At 48.1% G+C, this 15,063-nt stretch overlaps 1 protein-coding gene across 1 annotated transcript in view; it reads left to right on the top strand.

Moving 5' to 3' along the window:
• The first annotated feature begins 930 nt into the window (after nt 1-930).
• Nucleotides 931-15,063, top strand: part of LOC144497218 (regulator of G-protein signaling 8-like) — a 62,064-nt gene continuing 47,931 nt past the window's right edge. Inside the window, exons 1-2 of the mRNA XM_078218130.1 lie at nt 931-1,087; nt 11,727-12,295. Coding sequence (XP_078074256.1) covers nt 12,179-12,295 — 117 coding nt within the window. The 5' untranslated portion in view covers nt 931-1,087; nt 11,727-12,178. The remainder of the gene's footprint in view (nt 1,088-11,726; nt 12,296-15,063) is intronic.

The following is a 15,063-nucleotide window of genomic DNA, read 5'->3' as shown; positions in this document are numbered from 1 at the left end:
TCACTCATCACAGGCAGAGTGGCAGTGGACCCCCCTCCCCCCCCCACCCCCCACACTGATCTCAGGCAGAGTAGCAGCCGATCTCCCCTCCCCCCCCTCCCCCCCCACCACCGATCTCAGGCAGAGAGATCCACCCTCCTCCATCCACCCTACAGATATCAGGCAGAGTGATCTCCCTCACCCCCACCCGGGACCCTCCCACACAAGGCCCCCATCTCCTCCGGATTCTGATGGCTGTGTGACACCTCCCTCTCTCTCCCCTGTCCCCAATCATTGAGGCACTGATCCACCACCTACCACCCTGTTCCCCCCACCCCCCCCCCCCCCCCTCCCCATCAGCACACCTGCAAGTGTTCACTTGCCTTCCCCTCAATGCTAACAAGCAAACTGCGTGGAACTTGCTGGAATGCTCTGCCAAACTGCCTGCAGCTGATCTGCCCTAATGAGGGGTAGCTCCATTAAAAACTCAAGAATGGACAGGCAGACATTCCTGCACAAAATGTGCGCACAACCAGCCCCCGATTCTCTGAAGGCGACCTGGGGAAGCTGCTGGATGCAGCAGAGGTGAGGCGGGACACACTCTTCCTCCCAAGAGGACGCAGACCCAGGGGGGCTGATGGAAATGCAGCCTGGGAGGAAGTCACCGCCTTGGTCAGTGTCAGAACACTGGCCCCCTGAACCAGGAAGCAGTGCCGGAAAAAAGAGTCAATGACCTTATCCGTGCAGCAAGGGTGAGTGCTGAACCCCAACTTGCATCTTCCCCCAGATCCTCCCACCCCCAGCACCCGGCATGCTTCCAGCCCCTGACCCCCAAGCAGCTCCTTCCTATCCCCCCAAGAGCCCCACTGCGTTTGACCTCTAAGGGCCACCACCTAATATCCTGCAGGAGTCACGCCGCCATTTCTTTCATGGCTCCTTCTGTCTCCACAGGTGAAGACCGACCGCAACACCCGTGAGAGGGTGAAGACAGGGGGTGGTGAGTCAGGCCTCCAGGTTCTCACTCCCTTTGAGGAGCGGGCACTGGAGCTCTCAAGAGAAGGGGAGATGCGGGCTATCAGCTTTAACATGGTCGGGCTGCCGTCAAGACGTGAGCACCTGTCATTCCTCTACTCACTTTGAGGCAACTTCTCGGGAGCATGAGTTTCGGGTGTGAGGGGCAAGGTTTAAAAGACATGTACGAGGCGTGTTTATTTGCACAGAGAGGGTAGTGGGTGCCTGGAACTCGCTGCCGGGGGAGGTCACGGACGCAGATACGATAGTGACCTTTAAGGGCTTCTTTACAGCTATGTGAATGGGATGGGAATAGAGGCATTTGGTTCCTGGAAGGGTAGGGGGTTACAAATCAGATGGGCAGCCTGGTCGCTACAAGCTTGGAGGGCCGAAGGGCCTTTTCCCGTGATGTAATTTTCTTGGTGCTTTGTTCTATGTTCAATGGAGAAATGTGAATCACGTGTTTTGCATCCTGGATTCCTCTCCCTCCCTTGCACTTAACCTCATGTCCTGTGTTGCAGGGACACATCCCGATGCCCCGGGGCCTTCTGGACTCCAGGCCCATACTGCAGCGCCTACCCATCCTGGTCCAGACAGCTCGGATGAGTCCCTGTAGGATATGGGTGAAGGAACGTCCGAGGCCTCTGGCATGAGGGGGCCTGCTGGAGGCGAGGACTCAGCTGGCCCCAGGCTATATGCTGGGCCTCTGAGATCACTTCTCCCTCAGCTGCTGGAGATGCAGCAACAGAGCCAGGGAATGCAGGAGGGGCTGACAGCCACACTGGACCAACTGCGAGGCTGTTGGGAGGAGTCCCAAAGGTTTCAAGCAGGCCAGCCTGTCTTGCGTGCTTCCCTGGCCAACACTGCAAGGGTGATACCTGCAATGGAAAGCCTGGGACGGGGGATCCTCACCATGAGTGGCAGGCTACAAGCAATGGCCGAGTCACAGCAGGCCACAGCAGAGTCCCAGAGGGCCGCGGCTGAGTCACAGCGGGCCACAGCTGAGGGACTGAATAGGATTCTTGACCCATGGCTGAGAGGCTGGAGAGCTTGCAGGAGACCCAGCGGGGCAGCGCTGAGACACAGCAGGCTATGGCACCAGCCCTTGAGAATGTGGCCCAGTCTCAGAGGGCACTTGCTGCGGCGATTGAGAGGTGGCCTCCAACTCAAGTGGCCATCGCAGAGGGTTCGACAACCATGGGTAGGACGCAGGTGGTCCTCCAGGACTGGCAGAGTCAGGTGCGCTGGAGCTTCTGGAACTCACTGCAGAAGTGCCGCCGTCCCATGGAGTGACCCAGGGACCCACAGGAACCCCAAGGGAGGAGGAAAGGCTCGAGCCCATGCCGGGGCCTTTCACCCAGGAGACTGTGGCTGTGGCTACACCTTCTGACTCCCCCTTCCTGACACCAGGGCATCTCAGGGGCAGCGGGATGAAGAGAGTGTCATGGAAACATCCCAGACACCTGGAAGCTGGCCAGGGCCCTCAAGGTCAAGGGCCTCCAGAGGACGTACCTCATGCGCTTCACAGGAAATGGGGTGAGGTAGGCAGCTAGACCCCTCCACCTCTGATGTACATCCTGGGGAGACACTGAGATGTAGTGGTAAGGTTAGGAAGTTATAGTTGCACTGAGATGGCACGGGTGAAGGGCTGCACTAGTTAGAAAGGTAAATAAGCACCTTAATGTTTTCTGTTCACAAGTTTTTATGTCAGAATGTCTTATTTAAACACCATTATTGCAATTAAATGTTTTTTCACCACCCACCTGGGACTAATTTGTCTCGAATAGGAATCCTCTTCCAGTGATGATCGCCGGAGGGATGCTTCATGTTGATGTTAGTTGGGGAGGCCCCTCAATGCTGTGTCACTGAGAAAAGGAAGCCTTTGGTTCCCCAGAACCCACAAATGATTCCCTCCCCTCCCCCAGCCCACCCGCCCCGGAGCCCTGTATGGGGGCTTCAGGTCCCTTACCCACTACACAGACATGGGCCCAGGTGCCAGCGTGCATGCGGCGCTCAGGTAGGAATCAGACTAGTTTGCACCAGAGCATCATCATAATGGTGCTTAGTGAGTCACCATCACCCTCCTGCCTGCCATAAAACTCGCTAACGCAGAGTACCCAGGCCCACCACTCTGGTGTGACAACGTTACAGGAAATAGAATGAATTTTGGGCGGGGCGGGGAGGATGGAGCCCACAGACACAAACCCCGACTGAACCGCCTGGTGATCAGGGCCTCCCTTGCCGCCCTCACATGCCTCATTTGAGCTGCCAGCCCTCCAGCGCCTGGTTGATGTTCCTCAGCATGCTCTTCCTCTCCTTCCTCCTCCTCCTCTTCCTCCGCATCCTGCTGGTCATCCTCCCCAGTGACACCCGGCTGGTCAGCCTACACGCCCTCCTCCTCCTCCTTCAATAGGTCACCTCTCTGTAAAGCCAGACTGTGCAAAGCACAGCACACGACCACAATGCGGGAAGAGATCACAGGGCTGTATTGGAGGCCCCGCCAGATTGGTCCAGGCACTGGAATTGCATTTAGAGGAGCGCAATGCACCTCTCCACTATCGCGCGGGTGGCTACCTGGGCCTCATTATAGCGGGTCTCCGCCTCAGACACGTCATCAGCCATGTCCGAAGCAGGTAACCCATATCACCCACAAGGCACATGGGTTACCTGCTTCGGACATGGCTGATGACGTGTCTGAGGCAGAGACCCGCTATAATGAGGCCCATGTTGCCTGGGCTCCTCCTCAAATGCCTCCGGGATGTCCGAGCCCCTGACAATGAAGCTGCCGTGCACGCTGCCTGGATGTCATGCGCAGACGTGCATAATGTTCATATTATGGTCACACACTAGTTGAACATTCAGGGAGTAGAACTCCCTTTCTGTTGATGAACCTTCGCGGATTCTGTAGGGGGGCCTTGAGGGCGATGTGTGTGCAGTTGATGGTCCCCTGTACGTTAGGCATCTCCTCAATGGCTGCGAACCCTGCAGCCCGGGCTTCCTGATGGGCCTGGTCCAGGTTAAATTTGATGTACTGCCCAGCCCGGGCATAAAGGGCTTCTGTGACCTGCTTGACACAGGTGTGTACGGCTGATTGGGAGATGCCACAGGCTTCTCCGCTGGGGGTCTGGAAGCAGCCAGTCGCATAAAAGTTCAGAGCGGCTGTCAATTTGACAGCCACCGAGAGTGGGTGCCCCTCCCTTCCCCACCTCTAGGTGTCAGGTCCTGCAACAGGTGGCACAGGTGTTGCACTGTCTCCTTTTGGAGGCAGAGACATCGGCAGCACACGGTGTCCAACATCTGTTCAAATGACACTTGTGCACAGATCTGCCCTGGTCTCTGCTTCCGCCTTCTCCTGCGCAACCCCACCCCCCAGGTGAATGGCGGCCACCTCCTGTCTATGGTGGTCATCTCCCTATACTCCTGCAAGTGGTAAGGCCCGGGCCTCCTGTGCCCGTAATTCTTCCTCCAGCTCCTCCTCCTCAGCTCCAGCACCAACCAGTGCTGAGACCCGGGTCCGTGCTGCAAGTCAGACATCGGAGACCCTGCAGAGCAACAGCCCCCCCACCCCCCACACACTCGCAGAGCCGCCACCGACCCGAGAAAGAAAATGGCCGCAACAAAAGGACACCCGTGAGCAACAGAGCTGTTGGATGCTACGCACTTATCTCCTCACTAACCCTCACTGACGGAGCACCCAAATCAGACTTTTATGGAGCATGTCTGTTTCGCGCCGATTTGGGATTGGCGAACGTGGTGGTAAAGGGGAAAGTGCTGGTAAAGTTGGGTGAACAGCCCATTAATTCAATTTAAATGCATTTAAATTGCCATCGTGCCTGTTTCGGGCATGGTCCCAATCGCATCCATTTTCAGGCCTTGGTAAAGAGGGAACCGGCACGGATTGCGCTACTCGCCTCACGCCCGACTTTACCAAGTTTTCACGCCCGGAAAAGGGCACAACTTGATGATAAAATCGGGCCCTATGTCTCTAACTTCTGCACCATTCTCCCTCTCTAATCCCTACACCATTCTATCCTTCTAACCCCTGCACACCTCTACCTCTCTAACACAAGTTTTAGTGAGGAGCTGAAGGAAATCAGTATTAGTAGAGAAATGAATATAAAAGCAGCGGCACAGTGGTTAGCATTGCTGCCACACCGCACCAAGGATCCGGGTTCAATTCCGGCCTTGGGTCGCTGTGTGGAATTTGCACATTCTCCCTGTGTCTGCATGAGTTTCCTCTGGGTGCTCCGGTTTCCTCCCACACTCCAAAGATGTGGGGGTTAGGTTGATTGGCTATCCTATATTGCCCCTTAATGTCAGAGGGATTAGCAGGGTAAATACATGGGGTTACGGGGATAGGGCATGAAAGCATTAATAATGCCACCAATCAAGAAATTTGTCCTTGAAAACCAGAACACTATTGGGCACCAGGAAATAATCATGGGTGGATTCTCCGATCTCGTTCTTTCCAGCCCTGGTGTCCCTGGGTGGGATTGTTGTCAATGCAGGCCTGATGGGTCAAATGGCCTCCTTCTGTACTGTAGGGATTCTATGATCAAAATACTGCGGATGCTGGAATCTGAAACAAAGTTGTTAGCAGAGAAATGGTTTTGGGGAAATTATTGGGATTGAAGGCAGATAAATCTCCAGGTCCTGATCATTTTTATCCCAAAATACTTAAGGAAGTGGCCCCAGAAATGGTAGTTACATTGGTGGTCATTTTCCAAATGTTTTTGGGCTCTTACAGATTGAAGGAGAGTAGCTAATGTAAACCCACTATTTAAAAAAGGAGGTGGAGGGAAAACAGGGAATTATAGACCAGTGAGCCTAATGTCAGTACTGGGAAAATTGCTCGAGTCCATTATCAAGGATTTCATAACTCAGCATAAGACCATAAGACATAGGAGCGGAAGTAAGGCCATTCGGCCCATCGAGTCCACTCCACCATTCAATCATGGTTGATTTCAACTCCATTTACCCGCTCTCTCCCCATAGCCCTTAATTCCTCGAGAAATCAAGAATTTATCAATTTCTGTCTTGAAGACGCTCAACGTCTCGGCCTCCACAGCCCTCTGTGGCAATGAATTCCACAGACCCACCACTCTCTGGCTGAAGAAATTTCTCCTCATCTCTGTTCTAAAGTGACTCCCTTTTATTCTAAGGCTGTGCCCCCGCGTCCTAGTCTCCCCTGTTAATGGAAACAACTTCCCTACGTCCATCCTATCTAAGCCGTTCATTATCTTGTAAGTTTCTATCAGATCTCCCCTCAACCTCCTAAACTCCAATGAATATAATCCCACGATCCTCAGACGTTCATCGTATGTCAGGCCTACCATTCCTGGGATCATCCGTGTGAATCTCCGCTGGACCCGCTCCAGTGCCAGTATGTCCTTCCTGAGGTGTGGGGCCCAAAATTGCTCACAGTACTCCAAATGGGGCCTAACCAGTGCTTTATAAAGCCTCAGAAGTACATCCCTGCTTTTGTATTCCAAGCCTCTTGAGATAAATGACAACATTACATTTGCTTTCCTAATTACGGACTCAACCTGCAAGTTTACCTTTAGAGAATCCTGGACTAGGACTCCCAAGTCCCTTTGCACTTTAGCATTATGAATTTTGTCACCGTTTAGAAAATAGTCCATGCCTCTATTCTTTTTTCCAAAGTGTACGACCTCGCACTTGCCCACGTTGAATTTCATCAGCCACTTCTTGGACCACTCTCCTAAACTGTCTAAATCTTTCTGCAGCCTCCCCACCTCCTCAATACTACCTGCCCCTCCACCTATCTTTGTATCATCGGCAAACTTGGCCAGAATGCTCCCAGTCCCGTCATCTAGATCGTTAATATATAAAGAGAACAGCTGTGGCCCCAACACTGAACCCTGCGGGACACCACTTGTCACCGGTTGCCATTCTGAGAAAGAACCTTTTATCCCAACTCTCTGCCTTCTGTCTGACAGCCAATCGTCAATCCATGTTAGTACCTTGCCTCGAATACCATGGGCCCTTATTTTACTCAGCAGTCTCCCGTGAGGCACCTTGTCAAAGCATTTGGAAGGTAGTGGTGTAATCAGACAAAGTCAGCATGGATTTACAAAGGGGAAATCATGCTTGACAAATCTATTGTAATTCTTTGAGGATGTAACTAGTAGAGTTGACCAGGGAGAGCCAGTGGATTAGGTTTATTTAGACTTTCAGAAGGCTTTCAACAAGGTTTCACATAGCAGATTACTATGAAAAGTTAAAGCACATGGAATTGCGGATTGTGCTTTGAAATTGATAGAAAGCAGGTTAGCAGGCAGGAAGCAAAGACCTGCAATAAATGGGTGTTTTTCCGATTGGCATGCAGTGATAGTGGGATACTGTAGGGATATCTGCTGAGACCCCAACTGTTCATGTTATATATTACTGATATGGATGAGGGAATTAAATGCATTATCTCCAAATTTGCAGATGATACAAAGTTGGGTGGGAGGGTGAGCTGTGAGGCGGATACAGAGATGCTTCAGCGTGATTTGGACAAACTGAGTGAGTGGGCATATGCAAGGCAGGTGCAGATAAATGTGAGGTTATCCATTTTGGTAGCAAAAATAGGAAGACATTATTATTTGAATGGGTGTAAATTGAGAGAGGTGGGTATTCAACAAAACCTTGGTGAACATGTGCATCAGTCACTGAAAGTAAGCGCGCAGGTACAGCAGGCAGTAAAGAAGGCAAATGGTATATTGGCCTTCATAGCGAGAGGATTTGAGGATAGGGATAGGGATGTTTTACTGCAATTGCATAGGGTGTTGGTGAGGCCACACCTGGAGTATTGTGTGCAGTTTTGGGCTGGAATTCTTTGGCCATTCATACCCTGCCACTTCTACAAGCAAGGACAGAGAATTTGGTGCTCAGCCAAACCTCTGTTCACTGCAACAGGACCAGAGAATCCCACTGACATGAAAGGCCAGAGAATTCCGACCTTGATATCCTTTTCTGAGGACAGATGTCCTTGCTATAGTGGGAGTGCACCCATTACAGGGGTCGCCTTCAGTGGGACTGGAAGATCCTGCTGGCAGGAAGGGCCGTAAAATCCTGCCCAATGGCTATAGTCTTCCCGTTTCAGCTCATCCAATCAGAGAAGCAATCTGAGTGGTGAAATGTCACAAAGACTGCAGACAGGCCAAGAGATGGCCAAAGGGCAATTATTTCAATTATTCATTATTTCATTGGATGTAGGAGTCACCGGCCAGCATTTGTTCCCTTCCCTATTTGCACTGGAACTGAATGGCTTGCTTGGCCATTTAGGACATTCTTATGGATCTGAGGTCACATAGGCCAGATGTTCAAAGCAGTGCTCTGATGCAGCAGCAGCAGTGTGGGCCTTGACATGTGGAGGCGGAGAGCGGTGGCTCAGTGAGTATACCCAGCAGCTTCTCATTGGTATTCACATAGCAAACAGAAACAGATGAGGAGTTTCTTGCTCGCTGGGAAATGTAACATAGAAGACAGGAGCAGGAGGAGGCCATTTGGCCCTTTGAGCCTGCTCTGCCATTCATAACGATCATGGCTGATCGTCCAACTCAGTAGCCTAATCCTGTTTTCTCCCCATAACCTTTGATCCCATTCGCCCCAAGTGCTATATCCAGCTGCCTCTTGAATACATTCAATGTTTTGGCATCAACTACTTCCTGTGGTAATGAATTCCACAGGCTCACCACTCTTTGGGTGAAGAAATGTCTCCTCATCTCCGTCCTAAATGGTCTACCCCAAATTCTCAGATTGTGACCCCTCATTCTGGACTCCCCCACCATCGGGAACATCCTCCCTGCATCTACCCTGTCTAGTCCTGTTCGAATTTTATAAGTCTCTGTAAGATCCCCCCTCATTCATCTGAACTCCAACAAAAACAGTCCTAACCTTCAACAAGCCTGACATTGAAGTCTAGGAGCTCAAAAAAGTAATGAGCACATTTATTGAAGACCATCTCATATCTGAACCCAAACTTTTTGTGCTGTTCTGAGGGCATGGTGTAGGTTAAATGATCTAGTGAATGCGATCCACATCTCAGAAACAGTGAAGGACAAAGCTGGCCCTCACAAAGTAATCTACCCTTACGGTATTCAAAAACTTATTCAACTTAGGCCTACGTTGACTGAACTGGGTGTTTCAAAACCTGATCAGTCTAGACAAATTATAATGTTATACATGGCAGTCCTTCATTCAGTCTGACCTTTGTCCATTATGATTGTACATATTGCAAGATGCAGACCATGTAAGGATGGCAGATTTCCTTTTCTAAAGGACATTATAGTGAACCAGATGGGGTTTTATGACAATCAACAATAGTTTCATGGTCATCATTACTGAGACTAACTTTCAAGTTTAAGTTTATTTATTAGTGTCACAAGTAGACTTGCATTAACACTGAAATGAAGTTACTGTGAAAATCCCCTAGTCGCCACACTCCAGCGCCTGTTCGGGTACACTGAGGGAGAATTTAGCATGGCCAATGCACCTACTAACCAGCACATCTTTTGGACTGTGGGAGGAAACCGGAGGACCCGGAGGAAACCCACACAGACATGGGGAGAACGTGCAAACTCCACACAGACAGTGACCCAAGCCAGGAATCGAATCCAGGTCCCTGGCGCTGTGAGACAGCAGTGCTAAACATTGTGCCACCATGCTTCCCAGATTTTATTAATTGAATTAAATTCCACCAGCTGCCAAAAGCTTTACATCTGGGCCTCTGGAGTACTACTCCAGTGATATCATCTCTACGCCCCCACCTTCTCCTGTGCACAGAAGAAAAAGCAAAGCATTGAAAAGATTGTAACAGAACACTAATTCAAAATAAACCATGGCAACAGATGAGAGGCACATGTTCAAACTGGTGAAAAGCAGAGTCTGAGGTCAAGAAATTCTTGTATCACACAATTATCCTTCGCACATTCTTGCAGCAATTTGTGTCACAGGTTTGCTGATTGAAGCTAGACTTCAGGATTTAAGCACATCATTCAGGTTTACTGAACAAAATCAAGTTATTGATTACATGTGAAACCCTTGCCTGTCTGTTAAGGTGGAGGGAAAACTCCCAGGGGCACAATGCAAAATAGAGAAGAGTCCTCCCCAGTCCCCTGGCCAACATTCAACCCTCAACACCAGAGCAGACTAACTAGTGATGTAATGCTGCCAGGGAGAGGGATGGAGTCAGGAGTTTGGGAATGGAGTATGTGGTGGAGACCAAAGGAATAGTGGAAATATTCAGCCGGTCAGGCAGCATCTGAAACATGGTTAATGTTCCAGGTCGATGAGCCGTTGCCAGAAGTGGGAAAGGTTGATAGTTTCGCCAAATTAGACTTTTTCTGGGTGCTTGCGAATGAGGTTAGTGCAGCCCAGTAAATCTGGTCTGGGTGTGGATTTCTCAAGTGTTGCGAGTGGAAGGTGAGTCACTCCCTGTTAGAACTGTTTACAGGAAATGTTTAATTCATAGTTAGTGGAAGAAGTTCTCCCTCATTTTGCAGTTGGCTTTGAAGACTCCCTTTGTGGATGCATGCCACTGTAAACACAACCAGCAAATTTTGTGCCCATTGTACTTCACTGTAAACTCAACGGGTCAATTTCTGTCCTTGCTTTGAACATAGTGAGCTAGAAATTGGTCCGTGCCTATCTGTTTGGGTGTAGGGATCAGATGCCAGAAAATTTGCAACCATATGCTGTCTCCTCATTTAGCTGATTATAGTGTAGATGCAAAAGGGGACTGTGTTACAGGCTGCCTGAGTGTTCAACAAGGCTCTGAGCCACGGTTGGATTTGTACTCCATGCCCAACGGGTTAAATTTGACTTTGTACGGTAGTGTGAAGCAGCGAGAAAAATGAACATCTCTCCTGATTTTTAATATTTTATTAAATTCAGTGGAAATCAAAGTGGGGAAAGATGTAAAATGAGCCACTAACTCACTATCATGGTTTATCACAATGGCAAAAAACTGATATTATCATGAATACCCATAATCTTCCCATCTGGAGTTCTAATATTTTGAATTATTTATTAGTGTCACAAGTAGGCTTGCAAAGAAAATGAAAATTACAGCGCAGGAACAGGCCCTTTGGCCCTCCAAGCCTGCACCGAAATTAACACATTAACACTGCATTGAAGTTACTGTGAAAATCCTCTAGTCGCCACACTCCAGCACCTGTTCGGGCACACTGAGGTAGAATTTCACATGGCCAATGCTCCTAACCATCATGTCTTTCGGACTGTGGGAGGAAACCGGAGCACCCAGAGGAAACCCATGCAGACACAGGGAGAATGTGCAAATGCCACACAGACAGTGACCCAAGCCAGGAATCAAACCAGGGTCCCTGGCACTGTGAGGCACCAGTGCTCACCACTGTGCCACTGGGAATAGAGAAATTCAAACCTGAAAGAGTGAGCTCTTGTTAAGAACTTAATTTAATAAGATTGTGGTAACGTGAATTATCTACATTCATAGAGGTATAATTTTAGGTACATTAAAAGGTTTAGGTGTAACTTCTGTGTTAAGTTTATAATAATTACGAGTCTCGGTGGTACCTTTTGGCCGTAAAATTAATTGGAGTTAAATGCATAATAATAAGAATCAAGGCTCTCTGCATTTTTTGACTTTGAACCTAGTGTAGAGTTTATTGTATAGATGGGGCATACACACATGTAGCTTTCTGCCGCAGTCTAATTTATTTTTAAAAATTCTTTTATTCCTTCCACCACAGTTCCTGAAGCAGCCTGCCAACATTTTAAGAATGCTGATACTCCCACAAAAGAACCTTTCAATGCATTTCTCAGCAGGAGGCTGGGCTTTTATCTTCAGGATCAAAATACTAAAATAAGTGGCTTTACATGTCGATCTTTTCAATTCTGCCCCTCTCTTATCTCTCAGCTGCAAGCTAAACCACCTTAACACAAGCAAAAAAAAAGCCTCCCTTCCTCCGTCTTCACCCTTCCCCCTCCCGTGCCAGATGAATTTTGTATGTTTTCTGGGACTCTGAATGCATTACTGTCTCAAGCAAGGACACAGAAGGAGCTTGGTACAGACTGTGCCCTCAGAGACTGCAGGAGCCAACAATAGCGAAAGCTTGTTAGGATGCAAGGCTGGCATACAGACAGATCCCCCCAGTGAGCGCCGAATAGAGACAGAGCGAGCAATCTGGCTTCACACAATCTGATGTACCAAGAGGTACCCGACAGTTTTATTCAGAGCATTCCTGCTCCAGTGCCGACCACCGACTGCAAGAAAAGCCATTTTAGAGCTTCATTTACATTGTTTGCGAGCGGCAGAAAGGTAAGCCTTATGCATTGTTAACTGCCGTGCAGTCTGTAAGCGTGAATGAAAATGCTATATTACTGTAGGAGATAATCCTTTATTAATACAAAATAATTTATTGCAGCAAACCTTTCCAGGTCCATGCTTCTCCTCTTTCACCTTGCTACTCGAGAATGATATCTGTTTTTCAATTGAACATCAGTGAATGTTGGAATGCTGACTTTGCTTATTTCCCTTGATTTTGAATGTGTCTGTATAACGTAAAAAATTATTATTAAAAGCAAATTAATTTGTCTTTTTGAGGTGAGGGAGTCCTTTGGAGATGTTAAATCTTAAGTAAATAGCTTTCTTTAAGAAGACGAAATAAAGATTTTGCACCTGAATATTTAGTTGAACAAAATGATCTTTTGGATGCTTCACTTCATTCCGTCCCATGGCAAGAAACACACTGAAACAGATCACCTAGTGAGAAAGTGAGAAGGCTACATACACACATATTTGAAGTATTAATATTTATGGGCGGCACGGTGCCACAGTGGTTAGCACTGCTACCTCACAGAGCCAGGGACCCGGGTTTGATTCCCAACTCAGGCCACTTTCTGTGTGAAGTTTGCACATTCTCCCCGTGTCTGCATGGGTTTCCTCCAGATGCTCCGGTTTCCTCCCACAATCCAAAAGACGTGCTGGTTGGATGCATTGGTCATGCTAAATTCTCGCTCAGTGTACCTGAACAGACACCGGAGTGTGGTGACCAGGGGATTTTCATAGTAACTTAATTTCAGTGCAAACGTAACCCTACCCATGACACTAATTTAAAAAACTTTAAAGTAAACTATTAAAACTAAATATGCAGGCAAGCACTTGTCTGTCAACCGGAACTGAACAGCTGGACAGAATCGTGTAATGTTTTCTTATGGATGCTAGTCTCTGGGTAAGCAAATAATAAACTTGGTGTGCAGTGCACTGTATATCATGACTGAACGAGACTTCCATTCAGGGGGCATGATTGTCAAGATCTGCATTATATGTGCTTCAGATGCTGAAGTGTGGATATATCCTAGGTATTGCTCAGCACCCATACTCATTTTTATAGAATGTGCATAGGCTATACACAGCTAGCGACAGCCGAACCTCCGAATCGAGTCACATTTGTAGTGTCTATTAGAGGCATATACCAATGGATTTCTAGATAGCAAAGAACTTGCATTTATTCAGTCCCTTTCACAAGCTCAGGACGTCTCAAAGCACTTCACGGTAGATCCTTCATATCTGTAAGTATTGGTGTAATATAGGAAACGTGGCAGCCAATTTGTGCACAGCAAGGTCCCAGAAACAGCAATGCAGTAAAAACTTGATAATTATTATTTTTTAATTAAAATAATGTTGCTTTGAGTGAAAAGTATTGGCCTTGCCACTGGGAAAATCCCCCATTCTCTTCAAATATAGGATCTACTGCATCTAACAGACAGACATCGGTTTAACTTCTCTTCAGGGAGACAGCACCGAGGACAGTGCAGCACTCCCTCGAGATCACACTGGAGTGTCAGCTTGCATGATGTACTTAACTGCCTGTATTCGGGCTTGAAACTGTGATATAGAATCATGGAAACCCAATAGTGCTGAAGGAGACCATTCGGCCCATGGAGCCTGTACCGACAACAATCCCACCTCAGACTTATCCCTATAACCCCACATATTTACCCCGCTAATCCCTCTAACCAACACATCCAGAGACATTAAGGGACAATTTAGGATGGCCAATGTACCTAACCCGCACATCTTTGGACTGTGGGAGGAAACTGGATCACCCGGAGGAAACCTACGCAGACACAGGGAGAATGTGCAAACTCCACACAGTGACCCAAGTCAGGAATCGAACCCAGGTCCCTGGAGCTGTGAGGCAGCAGTGCTAACCACTGTGCCACTGTGCTGTTATATGAGAATGCTGCCACCTGAACCAAAGCTGACTCCTAGAAAGTGGAAACATGCAGAAACATAGCTTCACCTATCATGTCATTTAATCACATAGCTGGCAAGCTACACACTACGTCAGGACAGACAGATGCTGAAATAAGTTCCAATATGGTCCACAAAGAGCAGACCTCCTTAACACATTTTTTGAAAAGCAAATGAACAATGTTTGGAGAAATAATGGACAATTTGATAGCGAATGATATTTATCAATTGGGTAGCGTGGGGAAACAAAAAACTAAATACCAACATGGTTACAAAGTATTATTTTAACATTTGGCCCCCCCAAAAAAAATTAGAGAGCAAACCAAGTGAAATTGCTTCACAGCTAAAGTATTACCACTATGCAAAGATAGATTGTATTTGGAGGCAGCACTTTGGCAGACTGTCCGCACTGGAATAAATCCCAGTGTTTATAGCCACGGGCCTTTTTAGCATTCTTAGCTCCAGCTTTCTCAAAAGGGAAACAAATGGCTGACTTTCTGAGTGATGGAGCATATCATTGCTAAGACATCTGCGCAGCATTCCATCCTGTAGCATTTACAGAACCTTTTCAACCCAACTCTGATTGCATTCATTGCACTTGGTCCACTGCCTGTGAAATGTGCACATTACAAAGAGAGAAGGGAAGCTTTGATTAGGCTTTCCTGCAGACCATTTTTTCAAGCTGTGTTGCTTCTAGCAGAGGTCCTTTCCTCTACCTGCTTATCCCCCACTGTCTTTCCTGTCAAATTTTTCAAACATCCTACGCTTTATGCTGAAACTTAAATTGAGACAGGTATTTAGCTGGATTTATTTTGGAACCTTCAGTTTTT

Source organism: Mustelus asterias, chromosome 8 (assembly GCF_964213995.1).
Source record: "Mustelus asterias chromosome 8, sMusAst1.hap1.1, whole genome shotgun sequence".
In the NCBI taxonomy this organism is placed as follows: Eukaryota; Metazoa; Chordata; class Chondrichthyes; order Carcharhiniformes; family Triakidae; genus Mustelus; species Mustelus asterias.
The sequence above is the reverse complement of the archived record's forward strand: the minus strand, read 5'-3'. Positions and strand labels throughout refer to the sequence as shown.